The sequence below is a fragment of the Cricetulus griseus genome, chromosome 6 (assembly GCF_003668045.3).
Source record: "Cricetulus griseus strain 17A/GY chromosome 6, alternate assembly CriGri-PICRH-1.0, whole genome shotgun sequence".
Lineage (NCBI taxonomy): Eukaryota > Metazoa > Chordata > Mammalia > Rodentia > Cricetidae > Cricetulus > Cricetulus griseus.
In genome coordinates, this window is record NC_048599.1 from 38,977,614 (window position 1) to 38,997,644 (window position 20,031).

The window sequence follows — 20,031 nt, forward strand, 5'->3', positions numbered from 1 at the left end:
AGTGGAGAGGTTTAAATGGTTGCGGGAGCCAGTGCAGGTGGGGATTGTTAACATCATTGGGAAGAATGTATGTGATTGCGTGCCTGTGTGTATCTGTCTTGTGTGTGTGTGTGTGTGTGTGTGTGTGTGTGTGTGTGTGTCTTTCTGTCTGTCTTTCTGCATATGTGTTTCTCTATGTATATACTTATGTGTATCTGTGTGCTTGTGTATCTGTGTATGTATTTTTAGTGGGGTGGCCAAGTACTTTTTTTTTTCTGTTTAGAAGGAGAATTCATTTGGATGGAAATACCTTATTCACAGCCTGGTAAGGGCACTTTGTTTTATAAAATGTAATTTAATTGGGATGGTTTGTGGATGATGGAGAAAGAGAAAGAGGTGTGATGGGGGAAGTCCTTCTGTGTATATGTTCATCTTATTGGTTGATAAATAAAACACTGTTGGCCAATAGGGAAGTGAGATAGGTGGGGCTAGGAGTCAAGGAGGATTCTGGGAAATGTAGTAAAGATTCCCCATATGATCCCAAGAACAGAGGATGCATGCTGCTGGCTTCCTCAATAAGATAAGTCTTTATAAAATATATGGACTAATGGTTATGGTTGATACTTAAGACAGAGCTAGCAAATAAGAAATCCTAGTCATTGGCCAGTAGCATTGTAACTAATATTATTCTCTGTGTGTTATTTGGGGGCCCTAACATGGTGGCAGAACTCAGGCGGCTGGTGGAAAGAGCTACCGTTACAGAGATGTCTTGGGAGAAACATCATTCAATGGGTAATTTGTAGCTCTAGTAGTAACTAGGGGAGGTGGTGATTTAATTGGCACAGGAAGGGCAAGCTTTGTATTGGGCCTTCAGGATGGTTCATATAGCAGAAGCCACCAAGACTGAAGTAGAACCTTCCTGAGCATTACCCCAGAGTGGATCTGCTTATTCAAAGCATTAAATAAACAGTACTGTCCCTGTTCTGCTATTAACCTAGCATTAAAACTTTATTATTTATTGATGTATTTGTGTATGAGATCATTATTGATGTATTTATGTATGAGATTAGAGGACTGTTGGATACTCTGGAGTTGTGAGCTGCCTGATGTGGGTCTGGGAATAGAACTTGGGTCCTTTTCAAGAACAACAGGTGCTTTTAACTGCTGAGCCATCTCTCCAGCTCTTACCATATCATTCTTGAGGAGCACACATGTGGCTATTTCATCCCCACCTAACTATGGAATGGAAACCTTATATTGTGACCCTTTCCATATCACACTTGACACAATGTGCTGAGAAGTCATCTCACAGAGAAGACTACTGCCAAGGCCCTGTGTCCATTTCTCACATGTTAAACCTATGTGGGAATACTGGGTTCTTAATGCTTACTGATGGGAATTTTTTCCATGGTATGGGTATTTCTAGGAACCTTGCAATTCCTTGGACTTTAGTCTAACAAACATAAGGCCTTTTGAATCAGTATTGAACTTATAAACAGTAACTGGCTTCTACCAAAGGAAAATAGTCATTACTGAAAGACCGGGAGTGTCTCTCAATAACAATAAGCTTGAGTCTGACCACAACAAAGATCACCATAGTCAGCACTTTCACAAGCTCAGGAAAGTCACTCCAGGCTATTCGTTAGTCCTGTATATTGCCTGAATTCACATTCTCCTACACGTAATAATTGTGCATGAAAAGATCTGGTACAAGGAAGTAGCATCTCTTATACATTCTGTATAGCTAAAATAATTTTAATGGTTTTTAAATGTGGAATAACTAAAACCTTCAAATTAGGAAGCAGGTCATAGACGTCCAGAAAGCAGTAATGCTATTTCACTTTTACTAAAATATTTCTCCATGCAAGTGTTTGTGAAAAATATTTGTACTACTTTGCTGGGTTTTTCATACATTGTTCATTTTGATTAGTCTGTCTCTTAGTCCTTACCTCTTCCTCCATCCCTTTGTTCCTTTTCTCACTTAAATTGCCGCATCTCCAATATTCTGCCTTCTATGCCAATGCACTTTACTGCTCTGCTCCATAACCTTAGAGAACCCTTTCTCCTTTCTCATGGGCTGCTTTCTAGTGGCTCTACACACACTCATTCCCATGTAAGTGCACATATAAACAAGGTAGAAGGTAGGATCTACAAATTAAAGAGAGTGCATGCTATTTGTCTTTCTGAGCCTGAATTACCTTGCTTAATGGACTTTCTGATTCTATTCATTTCCCCATAAATTCCATTTTATTTTACATCTGAATAAAATTCTATTATATATCTGTACCACCGATTTTCTCATTTCTCATTCATTTTCTCATGAAAATTTGATTTCTCATTCATCAGTTGATAGACATCTAGGCAGAATGAATTTCCTGCTATTATGAGTAGAGCAGTAAGAAACATGGATTTGCAAATATATCTGTGGCTATATGCCCAGGAGTGGTATAGCTGGGTTATATAAGGAGGGACATAGTTGTGTGATAAAGAGCTTGCCTGCTCTGCCCTAGCTTCAGTCTTCAGTGTGTGTGTGTGTGTGTGTGTGTGTGTGTGTGTGTGTGTGTGTGTTTGGTGGGATCATGTGGAAGTTCTTGTTTTAGTTCTCTTCAGAAGTATCTACCCTGATTTCCATAGTAGCTGCACCAGTTTACACTCCCACCACCAGTGAATGAAGACTCCTTTTTCTCCACATATAGTCATTATTTGTTGTCATTTATGGTCATTTTGACTGAGGAAAGATGGAATCTCAAAGTAGTTTTAACTTGTATTTCCCTGATACCTAATTATATTGAATATTCAGAAAATAATTTTATTAATTCTTTCAGAATTTTATACAGCAAATTTTAATTATATTTCCCTTCCCCTTATCAGATCCACTCTCTTTACCCTTATACCACCCAACTTCAAGTTTTTTCTTTTTTTTTTTTCTTTTGGTTTTTTTTTTTTTTTTTAATAAATCAAGTCCAGTCTGTGTTGTCCAACTACTCTTGTGAGTGAGGCATGTCCTAGAGTGTGTTACACCTACCAGGCTTGATAGCATTCAATAAAATAGACTATCTCTCTCTTAGCAGCTATCTATTGGAGCACTGGTGTCAACAGCTCCTCGTGTGGTTGCTTCCAATTTCTGGCTATTACAAATAATACTGCTGTGAACATAGTTGAACAGATGTCCTTGTTGTATGAATGCGCATCTTTTGGGTATATGCCTAAGAGTGGAATCGCTGGATCTTGTGGTAGACTGATTCCCATTTTCATGAGGAACCCCCATACTGATTTCCAAAGTGGCTGTATGAGTTGGCACTCCCACCAGCAGTGAAGGAGTGTTCTGCTTTTCTCCACATCCTCTTCAGCATGAACTGTCATTGGTGTTTTTGATTTTAGCCATCTGACAGGTGTAAGATGGTATCTCAGAGTTGTTTTGATACACAAGAATAGCCATCACATCTGGAAAACACCATCTTGCTGCAGTCCTTTGCTACCTCTGGCTCTTACATTCTTTCTGCCTACTTTTCCGTGGTAATCCCTAGCCTTGGGAGGAAGCGATGGGATATAGATGTCCAATTTGTGCTGAGCACCCCTAAGTCTCTTAGTTTCTGCACATTGATCAGTTGTAGATCTCTATTAGTGGTCATCTACTGCAAAAGAATTTTCTGATGAGGGTTTAAAGATGCACTAATCTGTAAGTATCAAGTACTTAGGCTATATAGTTTAATACTAAATCCATTTAATAAAAAGTAGTGGTTTCCCCTTTAGCCTATGATCTATCCACTTACTCATTTTTGGCCCGGGTAAAGGTGCTAGGTTTGAGTTTCTTTTTGTGGACTGGGTCTTACATCTAATCAGAAAGTGGTTGATTACACCCATAACAGAATTTTTGTATAGCTTATAATTATTTTATTGAGAATTTTTGTTTATGGTCAAAAGAAGATTGGTTTCCCTCTGTGTATATGTCTTTTGGACTCATTTTGATACCAGGGTAGTACTAAATTCATAATCTTGGAGGCATTACCTTTTCTGTTTTATGGAATAACTTAAGAAAGGCTGGTTTTAATTCTTTGGAGGTCTAGTAAAATTCAACAGTGAATCCATCCATGCTTTGATTAGTTTTGAAAAAACGTTTTTTAGTGAATCAGTATCGTTTGTTGTAGTTCTGTTTAAACTCTATCTCACACTGGTTGATTATATGCATCAAGAAATTCATCCATTTTACCTTTTCCAATTTAGTGGAAAGTTAGGTACATAAGTTTTAAAGGAATACTATAACTTTCTGAATTTCATTGGTAACTATTGTAATGTTTCCCTTTTCGCCTTCAATTTTATTTATTTGGTTAAGGGCTTGTCAGTCTTCTTAATCTTTTGAAAGAGCCAATTCATTTCATTGATTCTTTGAGGGTTTTTTGTTTGTTTGTTGCATTAATTTCCACCCTCATTTCAATTTATTTATGTCTACTGCTTTTGGAATTGACTTGTTCTTGTTTTTCTAAAGCCATGGGGAGTATCATTAAGTTATCTATGTAAGACATCTGCTTTCTTTTAATGTGTACATTTAGAGCTGTAAGCTCCCTTCTTAAGAGTGCTTTTCTTGCATTCTATAGAATTTGCTATTTTATATCTTCCTTTAGATTCAAATACAGAATTTTTATTTCTTTAGTATCTATTCAGCATTAAACAATAGTATGTTGTTAACTCCATGAGGTTTTGCATTTTCTGCATCTTTCTTGCTCTGTTCTGTTGTGCTCTCATAGAATAAAGAAAGTCATTTCATTTTCCTGTATTTGATGAATCTTGCTTTGTTTCCTATCATGTTATCTGTTGTAGAGAAAGTTCAGTAAGCACAGTATTTTTTGTTGTTTGTTTATTTTGAGATTGTTATTAGTTACATTTCTCTCTTTCATCCTTGTAGACCCTCCCTTATACCTCTCCCAATTCTCTTTTCATCTATTGTTTTTGCATGCATGTATGTATTTTTATATTCATATATATTCTCAAATATAACCTAAATCTGTGCAATGTCTCTTGAATGTCTATTTTCAGGTCTGACTGTTTGGCACTATACTTGGTGTGCTCACACCTGGAGCGAGTAGCATCTCTCCCATTCATGGTTTTACACAGTTGTCTGTAATTCTTCCTATATATATGAGGTGTCATGGCTTTTCTCTGTGAAGTTTGCTATTTCTTTGGTGTCCTCCTTGTTCAGCTCACATTTGGGTGATCATGTTGGTGAGATTTTATGGGTGTAGCTGGGAGACACAATCTCACAGGAAAGCCCCTGGTCCTCTCTCTGGCTCTTACAACCTTTCCACCCCGTTCTTTAATATTCCCTGATCCTTTGGTGTGGGAGTGTTTTTAGATTTATCAGTTCGGACTGGGCTCCACAAGCGTTGCATATTTATTGGTTGTGGTGTTTCTGTAGTTATATCTATCTGTTGCAAGTTTCCTTGATAAGGAGTGAAGATTATACTTACCTGTGGGTATAAGGACAAGTACTTGTAGGGGAAGCTGTAGCCATGCCTACTTAGGGGCTAGCTACAGGTGTGCCTGACCATGCTTTCGAGGGCGTGGTCAGGGTGACGTAGAATGGCTGCATTTTCTCTTTCGGTTTCACTTTGGTACTTGCTGGACAGACTGTTGCCACGCTGGCTGGGTAGGTCTCTCTGTAAGTAAGGCTTTTCCCTATTAAATACCCTTATATTTCTACTTGGCTCCATATTGGTAATTTCCCACTATAAGTACTTGTATGTTGTTGTTAGGGATTCAGTAAATTAATGGTTGTAGATTCTCCCCCAGTACACTGAGTAGCTTGCTAGGTTTCCAGTACCAGGCATGTTCTCTTGCTAAGCAGGTCAAAAATCCAATTAGAAAATGATTGGTTGCCACCATATGTGTGCTACTACTGCACCCATACAGTTACTGAGGTACAGTGTTTAGGCAGAATGTTTAATATGTCTGTTAAGTCCATTTGGCATATCATGTCGTTTCATTACTATGTTCCTTTTTTTTTCTTTTATTTGCACAGTATGACCTATTTATTGGTTATTGTGTGATATTTAAGTTATTCCTTATGACTGTGTTGAGGTTAATTTGTAACTTTATATCTAGTACTATTTGTTTAAAGAAATTACATCCAATTACATTTGGTATTTGTTTCTCAAATTAAATGTCCTTTGAATGGATTGTTCCCTTAATAATGAAGTGACTTCCATTTTTCTTCTACTTTTACCTTGCTTTGAGGTCTGTGTTGTTGTATGATATGTAAATACCTGCTTGTTTGCTAGTTTGTTTACTTGGGATACCATTTTGTATCCTTTTTTTCTAAGGTAGTGTCTGTCTTTGTTGGTGAGTTGTTTTCTTAGAGGCAGCAAATAGATGGATCTTGTTTTGTTTTGTTTTTTAAATACAATCTACTAGTCTTTTGATTGTAGAATTGAGACCATTGCTATTCAGGTTATTAATGAAATATGTTTATGAATTTCTCTCATTATATTTATTTTGTTTATTCCATTGGTGAGGCTTTCACTGAACTAGTTTGAATTATCAAAATTTTCATTTCTATCATAATTTCAGTTTCTTCTGTATTTATTGAATTCCATTTCCTTTCTTTCTTTCTTTCTTTCTTTCTTTTTTTTTGAATTCCATATTCAATAACCTGCATTGACTTCATTTTATTTAGCTGCTTATGCACTCTTGGATTCATTAAGGAGTTTGTCTTTTGAAATTAGTAACATTATCTTTTTGAATTCTTTGGAACTTCACTTTATCTTGTAGATTGGTGTTTTCAAACTTCATCATGTCACATTGATGAGTTCTAAAGTCAACTTGGTGAGTTACAAGTAGAATTCTTTATGCATTGAGTAGCCTGTGAAGAGTTCTGTATAAAGGTGAATTCATTGAGTAAAGGGGCAAATGCTATTTTGTTAATTTTCCTACTTGCTACATGTATTGTAACACCCAAATCACTATTTCTAGTATTTTTACTGACGTGTGTGTGTGTGTGTGTGTGTGTGTGTGTGTGTGTGTGTGTGTGTGTTTTATGTATTAGTAGTTGTAAGAAATGTATGAGTTTATATATTCCCAACACATGCAAGCTATGTGAGTTTATTTCGTGCCAGATCTTGGTTTCTAAAGGTGTCATTTTTGTGATCTATTTAGTGCCCTGATTTCTAAAGTTTGGTTGTTGATTTTGAGGATGAGATTTTTTTTTATTGGAAAAATACTTTAAAGTGCCTTTATTAGAATCTGGACAGTTTCACTTGAAGTTTGTAGTGGTTTGAATGAAAATGGCATGCATAAGCTCATAAAATATGGCACTGTTTGAAAGCATTATTGTATGTAGCCTTCTTGGAGTAGGTGTGGCCTTGTTGAAGGAAGTGTGTCATTGGAGGTGGGCTCTGAGATTTAGATGCTCAAGCCAGGCCCAGGGTCTTTCTCTACATACTGCTTGTGGATCCACATATAGAACTCTCAGCTGTTTATGCAGCACCATGTCTGCCTGCATTCCACCATGCTTACCACCATGACAAAAATGGACTAAACCCCTGGACCTGTAAACCTGCCCCAGTTAAATGTTTTCCTTTATAACAGTTGCTGAGGTCCTGTTGTTTCTTCACAGTAATAGAAATTTTGTGTATATTTTTGTATGTTTGAATTCTTTTGTTGTTTTTCAAACCAGGGTTTCTCTGTATAGCCCTGGCTATCTTAGAATTCTCTGTAGACCAGATTGGCCACAATTTCAGAGATTCACATGCCTCTGCCTTCTGAGTGCTGTGATTAAAGGTGTGCACCACTACCATCCATTTGAATTCTTGTTGCTGACATTTTAGTTAGAAATATGATTTCACACATATGGAAAAGTTTTTTTTTTTTTTAAAGGTACCAAGCTAACAGAAACTAAATTATTACCATGAGAGTAAATAGAGGGTTAAGTGTGTGTGTGTGTGTGTGTGTGTGTGTGTGTGTGTGTGTGTGTGTATGTATGTATGTATGTATGTATGTATGTATGTATATACACGTGTACGCTTCTGGTTACAATTCTGTGAACTGTCAGTGACTTTATATAATTTTATGTGTTTCTTTTTAAATACACACTTCTAAACTATTGAATTTATTGTCAATAGTATAGCTCATTCCTGAATAAAACTTATATCTTTATATCCACAAAACACATTAGTCCTTTGTATAAAAAAAAAGAAAAGAAATATGATTTCACACATATGGAAAAGTTTTAAGACAAGTACAATTGTTCCCATGAACTCATCTGTTGCTTTGCCTTCCTAAATTATATTTTTGTATCCTCATTCATCTTTCCCTTCCTCGACACACCCTGTCCTCAAATATTTCAGAGGGGATTTAAATTCCTTTACTCCTAATCCATCAGTTTATATTTCTGAAGAACAATGACATTCTTCTAAACAATTTATTTTCACATGCCAGCATTTGTCTTATTAGTGTCTATGTAACATCCCCTTGTCACCTGAGTCTAGAATACAGCCCAAGGTAATGTCCTGCACTTAGTGTCATGCATTTCTTCAAACATTTCTCTCAACTTCCCTTACGATTACTTTGACAAGTTTGAAGCATTCAGATGAGTTATTGAGTAGAGAGTGTTGCTGTGTCAAGCTGTTTGATGTTCCCATTCAGATTTGGTTCCACATTTTAAGAGATGTATTTCAGTAGTGATGTGTTAAAATAGATGGTCAATACCTTACAGTTTTGTTTGTGCCTTGATTGTTGAAATTAGGTTTGTCATTTAGTTAAGTTAGAGCTCATAAGGTTTATTCCACCATGAATTTACATTTTTCACTTTATTTTTAACAAGGAATTTATAAAGAAATGCTTTGAGATTGCAAATAGCATGCCCTTCTTTAAATCTTTGCCCACTAGTTCTAGCAAACATAAATTTCAAATTCTTGTAAGTTTGTTCTTTGACAATTTATGCATGTATTTAATGCATTCTGATTATTCCCTCCCAGTACCCTTTCTTTTTTCCCTCTCATCCCTAAATAATACCACCTTCCATCTTTCCCACATTCATGGCTTGTTTTGTTTTGTAACCTATGGAGTTTAACCAGTGCCCCCTGTGACATCAGTTTGAGACAATTCATTGGAAGTTGGCAGGATGGCTGGTGGGTAGACAACTAAGTAAATGACTTCTCCCCTAGAATGTACCAGTAGGCAATACTTTAACAGAGGGAGGATGCTGATCCTCTTGAGACCCTTCCTCATCCATGACTGGCTTTTTACAGTTTTTGTGGAGACCAATTCAGTTCCTCTTTATTAAACATAGATTTTTTTTCTTATACAATATAATCTAAATAGTTTTTCCTTCCTCTACTCTTACCAGTTTCTCCCCACTTCCTCTCCCATCCAGATCCACTCCCTTTCTGTCTCTCATTAGACAAAATTGTTATCTAAGAGATAACAACAAAATGTAACAACATAAAATACACTAAGATAAAATGAAAACCATTATAATGAAGTTGAAAAATAAAAGAGTCCTAAGAGAAGGCACAAGAATCAGAGACCTACTTGTTTACACATTCACTAGTTCCATAGAAGTACTAAATGGACAGCTATAGTGTATATTCAGAGGACCTATTGCTGCAGTGATATTTGGTTTATGTTCTAACAAATAAAGCTTGCCATAGGGGCCAGGCATTGGCGGTACACACCTTTAAGCCCAGCACTTGGGAGACTGAGGCAGACGGATCTCTGTTAGTTTAAGGCCACCCTGAGCTGCTACATGAAGTTGATCCAGTCTAAAAGAGAAACAGAGCTTGCACAAAGGTGTTCTCAGCCCTTGGGATCACACACCATTAATCCCAGCACTAGAGAGGTATAAAAGATGGGAGGAGAGAGGAGCTCAGTGCAGTGGGAGGTTTGGTGGAGAGTAGTGCAATTGGAGATGCAGTCTGAGGACAGGATTGCCCCTTTGGTCTAAGCATTGGTAGAGATGAGAACTTTCTAGTGGCTGCTTTGCTTCTCTTACCTTCATCTTTAACCTCAATATCTGTCTCTGAGTTTTTATTATTAATACCAACTAGAATTCGTGTTACATGGTACAGACCTATGTAGGCCCTCTGATTGCTGATTCAGTCTCTGAGTTCATATGAGGTATGCTCAATTGTTTTAGAGGACCTTGTTCTCCTGGTGTCTTCTGCCCCTTGTGTCCCCCCGACTTCTTCTGCCTCCTCTTCTATGGGGTTCCCTGAGCCCTAAGGGGAGGGACTTGATAGAGACATCTTGTTTAGAACTGCATATTCCAAGGTGTCTTTTTCTGTGTGGGTCTCTGTATTTGTTCTGTCAGCTGCAGGAGGAAGCCTCTTGGATGATGACTGAATAAGGCACTGCTCATTATCATAATTTTTATGTCTTGCTTAAAGATAGCACTTTGCAGCCTTTCTCCCTGTCTTCCATTCTTCCTGTCTCTTCTTCCACGTTCTTCCCCAAGCCTCATAAGGATGGTACAATTTCTTCTTTAGGAGTGTAATTTTTAAATATTTATTATTATTATTTTTGTGTATGTATATAATATGAGAGACATACAGGTATCATAGTGCTCATATCCAGGTAAATTGACAGCTTTGGGGCAATCAGTTCTCTCCTTCCAATGTGAATTTCAGGTTTTACACTCATCATCCTGCTTAAGTGACAAGCACTCAATAGATACCATCTCTATTTATTCATTGACTCTGCTGCAAGGATAGAAGAAATTGTCTCCTCTCTTATTTCTCTACTTGTTTCCATCAATATGGCTACTTTGATTCTCAATTTGCTCAGTGGTTATAATTCATCATTGCCACTTTGTTGAGAGCAGATTTGGCTAGTAAGAGACCTTCAACCCAAACCCTGGGTCTTTTTGATAAGTTCCTCTCAATCTTCGAGCATTTCCTTACTTTCTATAACAAGCTAGTTCAGATTCATTGATATTTCATCTCTCTTGGCTTGTGTCTCAAGTAGAGACTAAGGTGTGTGTGCACATGTTCAGGTGTGTATGTTGAAAGAAACTATACTGTAGAATATTGCATTACTAAATCACTATATACAGTATTATGAATGTATAAGGGTTTAATGTTCTAAGTTCAAACACCAGAGCATTTATTTTACATGCAATAATCATGAGTTTTGACAAGAAAGAAATACATTTTTCATTTCACAGTAAATGGCATTACAGTTTTGAGTACTAAATCATCTTGACATTTATGAAGGAGCAAATGGAAAGTCAGGAATGACTGTTAAATATAAAGCTATCTTTAACTGTTCTATTAAAAGCGCGAAGATTTATTTTCCATCTGTATATGTGAATGTGCCTATTTGTGTTCTTATTCACATAGTGGAATTCCTGTGGAGCCATACTACAGAGAGCATGTGCGTGGGATATATGTCAGCCCAGGATGGAAAAGCCAAGGTAAGTGGGAAAACTGGGTCATAACCTGAAAACCTTGTAGCCAGTATATAAGCTTCGAACCAGTCTGTGGAAACAGATGTCTTTTCCTCCTCTTGAGCAGTAGCCATTGAGCTTCATTTAAAGCCCAGTTCACAGTTCGAAAGAAAAATCAGTAGATTTTCAAAATGCTTCTCATGATGGGACAAAATGAATTAGGAACCCCCCTTTCCTCTTTCATCTTGTTCCACTGTAAACACTTGTGAAGAGGAAACTCAGGATTTGTAAGAGAAAAATGAGAATAAAGTTGACAAGTGACTGAGATGTCTGATTCCTCAAGAAGCTTTGAAAAACATAAAGGAAACAGGAAATGTAAAAGTGGCTCTGGGTGTGTCTCTGCATAACAGAAATGCTGACATACTTAATATCACTCATGCTCTCTTGTCATCTGTTGTGCCCTGTCATGTGTCTACACGGGCTTTGCCTCTCTGTCATCCAGGCATCAGTTCTTGGGTTGCTGGGTCTCCATGAACTTCCAATTCTTGATTTGGGGAGTAAAAAACCATGATTTATGGATTTATTTTTATATTCAACTCATATTCCTGTTCGTGAAAGTTTTAGGAACAACTGTGGTATATGACATTTATTTGCCATTAAAGCATCTCAGCTGCATGTTTATGAAGTTCGGCAGCCTCTTTTTTTTTTTTTTAAAGAAAAGTATTTACATATTTGGAGATATGTAAATAAAGAAATTTCTGATATATGTTATCTAATACACATTGAGTAGTTTTACTTTCTCTACTTTTTTTTCTTAAGAGTACAGTGATACATCATATTGGCATTTTGAACAACAACAAATCATGTATATGACAAGATTACATTGCCTAGTGATGTCATACATATGATGCTCACTCAGTGATAAAATGACCTCCTGACAAATTTCTCAGTTAGATAACACATGACTGTTGTTGATGCTCATCTCCTACACAATACTCATCCATAAGTATATTATCTAGTAAATCAGTAGGTTCACAGAATGTCTGGGAATGTAGTAGATAGGAACATTTTCAAAACAAGAGGTTGACTGATATTTGAGAAATATAAAATATTTTTTGCAAGATAAAGAAAAGAATATTTTAAATATATCATTTAATATATAATCTCCTCTGACATAAAGAGTTATTTTTATGGAACAAACATTAGAACATTGATACTAGTTGGGTTTAAAAATTCCCATGTTTCTATAGTGATTGGACAGTTAATGAGTTTTTCATAAATACTCAGTGCACATAGTCTAGTGCAATAAAATATATTTAAACTGGCATGGAATTGATTCGGGCACATAACTCTCACCCTAAATGAATTAGGCTTCTTTTATATATAGAGGTTACTTTTTATAACATTATAAATACTGTTATAAAATTTATCCTTCAGGAAGAATGGGCTATTTTATAGTTTGAATATCTCTCTAGAGATTTATTATTAATTGTGGAAAAAATAGTAATTGCATAGTGAAGAAACAAGCAACATTGCAAATGTGTGTTCAGAATTAGAGCCACCATTGAGGAACAGGTAGACAGTGTATGTGCCTCTAGATGTGTCAGAGAAGGGCAGTGTCACTTTTATAGTATTTCATTTGGAAGCACATAACATGACCTTAATGACAGGGAGATAGAAAAATCAAGAATGAAGAACATGTTGGGAAGAAAGTAAGAGGGGATGATGGTATATAAATAAACTGCTAAATGCCATAAAAGATAAGGACTGAGAAAGCGTTCCAGATTGAATACTGCTAAATATATGTTACCAGTAAGTGTTTTAACTCACCTTAAAGTAGCTTCTGTATATAAAACCAAAATGCTGTAGTACGTTTTTAGGTCAATTCACAAAATATGGCTTTGAAATTTGAAATATGGCTGGCAAAAAGAGTTGCATTGTCAAATTCACTAACATTGATATCTGTAGTATGACTTATAGGGACATACCCACATGTTTAGTCAGCACTCCCTGAAGTGTCTAGGCAAATGGGGACCTGTATGTACAATCTTGGCATTTCAGAAAAATATTATGTGAATGAATATGTGGCCACTAAATTACCAAGTAAGTGGAGCAAAATGTTGAGAACAGGTAAACATTGGTAAACGTTACATGATACTTAAACTATTCTGTAAATTTTTGTTATTTTAAGGTAAAATGTTTCAAAATATACCAATTGCATGTAAGTCAGATCTGATCATTTGTGAGCCTTGCACTTAAGTTATACAGTTCAAAATGTTAGCCTTGGTTTATAACTTGTTTTGCATTGGATGAGTGGTTACATTCCTCTAAAATGCTGCCTTTGTTTGTTTTCTGGCTGGAGCAGAAAGGAGAGACTATGTCATTATCAACATGCCTCACATTAGGGTATTTCCTGGAATATTACGCAGCTGTTGGCTCTAAAATTTTAGCTACTTATGAAATATTTACTTGTAATACCTTTTGACCTGTGTGTTGTGTTCATATTTTGACACTTGTTGTCGTGTCATTTTTTTCCCCTTAGATTAGGCAGTGATTTTTTTTTTTATTATGATCCCTAGAGCACATGCTTTTAGGGAAAATAAATATCAGTGTTAAAACCTTTGCTGCAGAGGTCTTACTAGCGGAGTGAAAGACAGCCCATAAAATAGGAAAACATATTAATTAACAATGCTATATAGGTCAGGGACTTTCATCAGTTCAGAGTAAATTTAACATTTTTGTAATTCAATAAGAAGATGCAAATAAGCATTACTCCAATGAAGATATACCAGTAGCAAGTAAGTAAGTATATGGAAATATGCTTACTGTGAGTATTCATTGGCAAATTGCAAATCGAAACAGAATTTGATTCTACTTCTCATCCAACATGATGTGTATATGTGGTGATATAGTGTTTATGATTTATTGAATCCACTAGAGATCAAAATAGCAAAGCAGCCACACTAGTTATCAATAGAAGCTAGGCATTGGTGGTACACACCTTGAATCCCAGGACTCAGGATTGAGAAGTAGACGAATCTCCGTTAGTTCAAGGCCACACTGACTACATGAAATTGATCCAGTCCTAAAAGAGAAAGCTCACACAAAGGTGATCTCAGCACCTGGAATCACACACCTTTAATCCCAGCACTAGAGAGGTATAAAATATAGGAGCAAGGTCTTCAGTAGTCAATCTCAGACATTCATTTTCCAGCCATACTGAAGGGAGGCAGCATCTGAGCTTATGGAGACAGGATCAGCTCTTTTCAGCCTCAGATAGAGGTAAGAGCTAGTGGCTTGGCTGCTTTGCTTCTCTGGTATTCAGCTTGAAGTTTGAACCCCAAAATATGTCTCTGTGTTTGTATTATTGTGTTACATCTATAGAAAAAAAGAATGAGTTCTTTAGAAAAAAAAGTGTTCATTAGCAAAAATAAAATAAAATAAAAAAATTGGACCTTCAAATACTGCTGGTGGAAGTGTGGAAATGGTGTTTCCCTTTTGGAAAAAAACAGCATGATAGTGTCTCAGAAAGTTTTAACACAATTGCCACATTACCCAACAGGTCCTTTCTTAGGTATATACTGAAGAAAATTAAGATGTTTATAGCAGCATTATTCATGGTAGTTAAAAAGTAGGAACAACTTAATGTCCATCACCTGATGAATGGATAAACAAATGTGTTATATTCTTGCAATGAATTTTTTTGTAACCATAAAAAGAAAGGAAGTTCTACAACAGGTTAGCCCCAGTGATTTTTGAAACTTGATGCTAAATACCAGAATCCAGGTAAAAGAGGCCAGGCATTGCATGATTCCATTTGCAGTAAATGTCTAGAATTGGAAAACCCATATAAGCAAATGTAAGACATTAGTGGTTGTTGAGGGCTGAAAAGGGGAGTATGGATACTGAGTTTTTTTTTTTTTTTTTCAAGGACATGAAAATATTCTGGAATTAGAAAGTTACCCAGTTTTATAAAAACATGACAAACCACAGGCCTGAACATTTATTTAAAATGGTGGGTTTTATGGTATATGTGTTTTTCCATAAAGCTGTAAAAAATCAGCAAGTGTAATTATTGCATTATCAATAAAAAAGAAATATATGTTTATTCAGATACTACACAATCAGCTTCCACTCATTATAAACCCCTCAAAATACCAGATATTGTAAGAACTTTCTTAGATTTTTAAAACAAAACAACTACCAAAAATCTCTTGCTGCAAATCATAATAATCAATGAAGCATGAAGCACTTTTTAATTCTAGGAATGCACAAAAAGGAGGTCCACTTTTGTCACTCATTACTTCTGTTCCTAAAAATCCTAAATTAGTCCAGTGAAGTAAGAAAAAGAAAAATAGAGACAAGAATTGGGACGGAATTCTTAACATCTGTATTTTCACATGATCAGGAATGAATAAGAAATGTTCTAGAACTATCCTCTTAAAACTACAAAGCCTTGCTCAGATGTATCTGAGTGGAAAAATAGGTCTTATTCTTTAATTGAAAATACAGTACTACCAACCTTTCCTTTCCAAATTTATCAGTCCAGACTTACAGCAGTCCAAACCCAAATTTCAACACTTGTTTTCTTTTAATTAAGAAATTGATAAAATAGTTTAAAATTTGGTCTAGAAGCTCCACACTCATGGTGTCCAGTAAGCACACATTAGATTCAGTGGGTATTAAAAAAAAATGACATGAATTTGGGAGCAGGGTATGAAAATAAGTGGTGAATGTGATCAAAGTACATTGTATACATATAAGAAATTCTCAAAGAATTAACAAAATTTTATATTAAAAAGAAATCAATTTAATTTTATGGAAATTTTATCAGGATTTTTATTTGCTCTTACATGAACATTTCAGTTAACTATAAGAAACCAAATTTTTTTTGTCGGCTGGTAGTGGTGTGCAGGTGTTGCTGCTGTGTGTGTGTGGGGTCACATATCCCTTCCAGTCCACATTGGGACTTTGTCTGGCTTGACCTCATGCATGCAGTCACAGTTGCTTTGAGCCTTATGTACAATTGCCCTGTATTGTTTGGCGAGTACTGTTTGTATTTTCCCCGGCATTCCTTGAACTCGTGATCTTCCTCAGCATCCCAAGTGGCTGCATTATAGGCCTGAGTTACCAGGCCATGCTTTTTTTTCTTTTCTGATAATCCATTAAGTTCAATTCATGCTGCTCATAGGTATAGAGGTATGTAAGGTTATGCACTAGAGCAGGGAAAATTACCAGTAGTCACACCCTAAAAAAAGAATGTTCTCTCTTCTTGAGCAGCCATCAATGGCCAGTAGCTCCTCAGTAAGGGATGAGGCCTAGAGGGCACCTTTCCCCCATTTATGCTAGGATTTTGACTGGCTTTATATCATGCAGGTCTTGTGCAGGTAACTACAACTACTCTGAGTTTAAGAATATAGTAGCCCTGTCATGTCCAGAAAATAGCATTTCATGGTGTTTCATTTCATCTCTGAAATTGGTTCTGCCTCCTTTTTCTATGGTGTTTCCTGAGCCTTAGTGTGGGGAAGAGGTGTGGTGATAAAAATTCCCATTTAATGCTGAGCACTCTGTCTCTTAAGTATTTGGTCCCTTTCTGCATCTCCACACTGACTGCACAAGAAGCCAGCCTCTCTATCCATGGTTGAGAGCAGCCTATGTATAAAACCAAATATTTAGATGATAATTTGATGGCTATTGAGCAAAATAGCAATAGCAGATTCTCCTCGAGGGCCTATGATCTTCCTGGCCAAGGGCTTTTGACTAAGATTACTGTCCCAGTCATGAAGTTCTCTCTTGTGGAGTAGGTCTCACATCCAGTCTGAAAGCACTACCCATAGCAATAGTGCCATTATTAACTAGTGGACACAGTTTGCCTGGCAGACTGATAATTACAGCATACAGGGACCAGTGTTAAGGCCATTGCTGTTTTTTCTCCCAGTCAGTCTGCACAGCACTTTTGGGCACTATGAAAACTAGGCTGTGCAGAGGAAGCTTTCAGTGAGTTTGATACTGACTTCTCTGTCCTACATCCAGAGTGTGTGCTGCCTTCAATGAATCTTATTCCGTAGTTGTGGTGGATGGCAGTGTGGGGCAGTTGCCGGTGCTGTTTCGGAGCCCTCTGGGGCCTCCCTGACTTGTAACAGGAGGGAGGTGTCTTATGCCTTGCACTGTTTTTTTTATTCAATAATGTGTGTTTTCTGGAAATGGCATTGTTCACTCCTTGTTAAACAGCTTAAAACAATTTTCTAGTAAACTAACAAGAGTTTTCCCCTATTTTCTTTTTTTTTTTTTTAACCTGCTTAGGAATGGAAATAATTTCTCAAGCAGAATTTTTTATTTGTGAAATGGTTTTTCTGAAATTAGATGAGAACCAGTGAAATAATAATCTCATCTATTCTTAATTCTCTAACCTTTTAAAAATATTTTAAGGTTATTTAGCATATAATTAAAACTTAATGAGTGTTTCCTGCTGTTAAAGAGTAAAAATACAATAAATGACTTTGATAGTGAGACCAGGGAACTTAAAATTCAGAAAAGTTATTTAAAGATAAAAAAGAATATAAACTAGGAAACCAAGTTAAAATGGATTTATTCTGTTTGGTGATACTTTGTCTTTTGTTCTTTTTTATTTATTTTTTAATATTGATAGTTATTACATATATAAATCTCTTCTCCTTATGTTGTAGGGGCTGGGACCCAGAGCCTCAGACATGCTAAGCACACATTCGACCACCAAGCTTTACCCAGCCTCATAAAACTTAGATGCCATTAATTTTTTCTGGCCTCATAAAATTGTCTTAAATAGAGTTTACAAAACTTGAGTAAGGTAATTCTTGTGCCAAGGATAAAGCCTCAGAAAGCTGAATAAATGCTCTTCTACATCTTAAAAAAGGGGGGTGGGCATTATGCTGAGTAACCATACCAGGCACAAAAAGGGTAGATGGTGAGTTTTTCCACTTATATGAAATACTGACCAAATTAAAACTGACTTCTAGAAATCTAAAATGCTTAAAAAAAAAAAAAAATGGGGCTGAGAGAATTTGTTCCATGCATAACGTTTTCTATTTATGTTTTGGGTTTGTGGGTATATCAACTATTAGAAGTCATCCAATCCTTTACTTAGCATGTATGCATTTTATGGCATGTAAAGTATACCTCTCTGGTTTGAAAATCATAATAACTAAGAATACTATATAAGGAATGACACTAGAGTTAGACTTGGGTTTCTATATGAGCCCCTGTGTATAACCTGGGACAGGCTACAGGTCTGACCCTCCAATTCTGTGTCTATCTTTCTATCTATCTATCTATCTATCTATCTATCTATCTATCTATCTAGGCTGAGCATCCCTAGGTAGCCCAGGTTGGCCTAGATTTCATGTTCCTCCTGTCTCAGTGCCACTGTTCTGTACATTCTACAGGGTACTCTTGAGAGCCATGTTTGAGCAAAATAAAAGGATAAATATCAAGTGGCTGACAGAGAGAAGCAGCAAACAGATTGCAAGCTATCATCAAATCAGGCACTTTACATACCCATCAGGGATCACTGAGGTGGCCTAATTGAGTGAGCAAACAAAATGTCAGAAAGTAGTATTATCAGATCCAGGATCATACAAACTTCTGCACAAATAGACAGGTCAGCTGGAGTTCCTGAATAAGTGAGTTCCAAGTGAAACACAGCATCCCCTCTGGCAAGACTTCCCAATAAAAGATCAAATTGGGCACCTAACAAATATTTAGGAGAAATCAACTGAGGAAGCCCTGGAATAGTGTAATGCTGGAGTGTCCACTTGGAATTCCAGGCAGGGCAGAGCAAACTTCTGAATGAGCTTCTGTCTTTCCTTTCCTATGATGTGCATTTTTGCATCATGGGATGAACAGTAGTAATCACTGTTGGAAAGGTTCGCCTTCTGGCACTTCTCAAGGGGGCAGTGTTTTTAACAGTTTGATGTTTTCCCCTCCCTGTTACAGAGACAGGAAACCAGCCGTACTCAGGATAGGGGTTTTAGAAGACACTTGATATAAACAAACTTGGGTCTGAAGTGAGAGGACCAACCTTGCTTTCAGAGCCAGCTTCTCAATGGTCTTAAACAGAACATTACAGTGCACCAATATAAGGAACATTAGAGCTACCATGCTCTGTTTTGCAATTCCTCATTTTAAAGAGGAATACTTCTGGTGCTTTGATAGCTTACAGTTTTTACCTTCTCCTTAGAATGCATCTATGGGCTGTGCTAAGCATGTTTCTTAAAAGAGGCTTTGGTCCCATGACACTGATAAGTACCATTAGTCAGCAAATTGATTTACTGAACCATATAAGTCTGTTAGTGCTTATGTTTACTTATTGTACCATATTTTAGATGTAGAATTGCCAAGACCGACCAAATTAAGTAGGTTGGGCTTAGGGTAAATCAGACTTTAACCTGCCTTGATGATACCATGTTGATAGTACCCAACAACTGAAGACATCTCAGGATGGTAGGCTAGGTGCAACCCCAAAGCTATGAACTAAGAAAACAACCTAGACAACTAAATTGGCAAGTGTGCTTATAGACCACAAGGAAAGGAAGCTATTTAGTGATTTGTTTGTATCTTTTAAATTATTTCAGATTTTCAAATGTAATAAAATGTTCTGCTTTTCCATACTCTTTAGACTACCAGTTGTATCCCAATAA

At 36.5% G+C, this 20,031-nt stretch overlaps 1 protein-coding gene across 8 annotated transcripts in view; it reads left to right on the top strand.

Annotated features, from left to right (window-relative positions):
* The window catches only part of Tasp1 (taspase 1), a 207,632-nt gene that overhangs the window by 172,045 nt on the left and 15,556 nt on the right, over positions 1-20,031 (top strand). For all 8 annotated transcript variants that reach the window (XR_003486507.2, XM_027421662.2, XM_027421665.2 and 5 more), the window contains one exon: positions 11,310-11,383. Coding sequence is in view for 7 of the 8 variants with exons in the window: in XM_027421662.2 (XP_027277463.1) it covers positions 11,310-11,383 (74 nt within the window). In the remaining variant the exon portion in view is untranslated. Of the gene's footprint in view, positions 1-11,309; positions 11,384-20,031 lie in introns of those variants that run through there.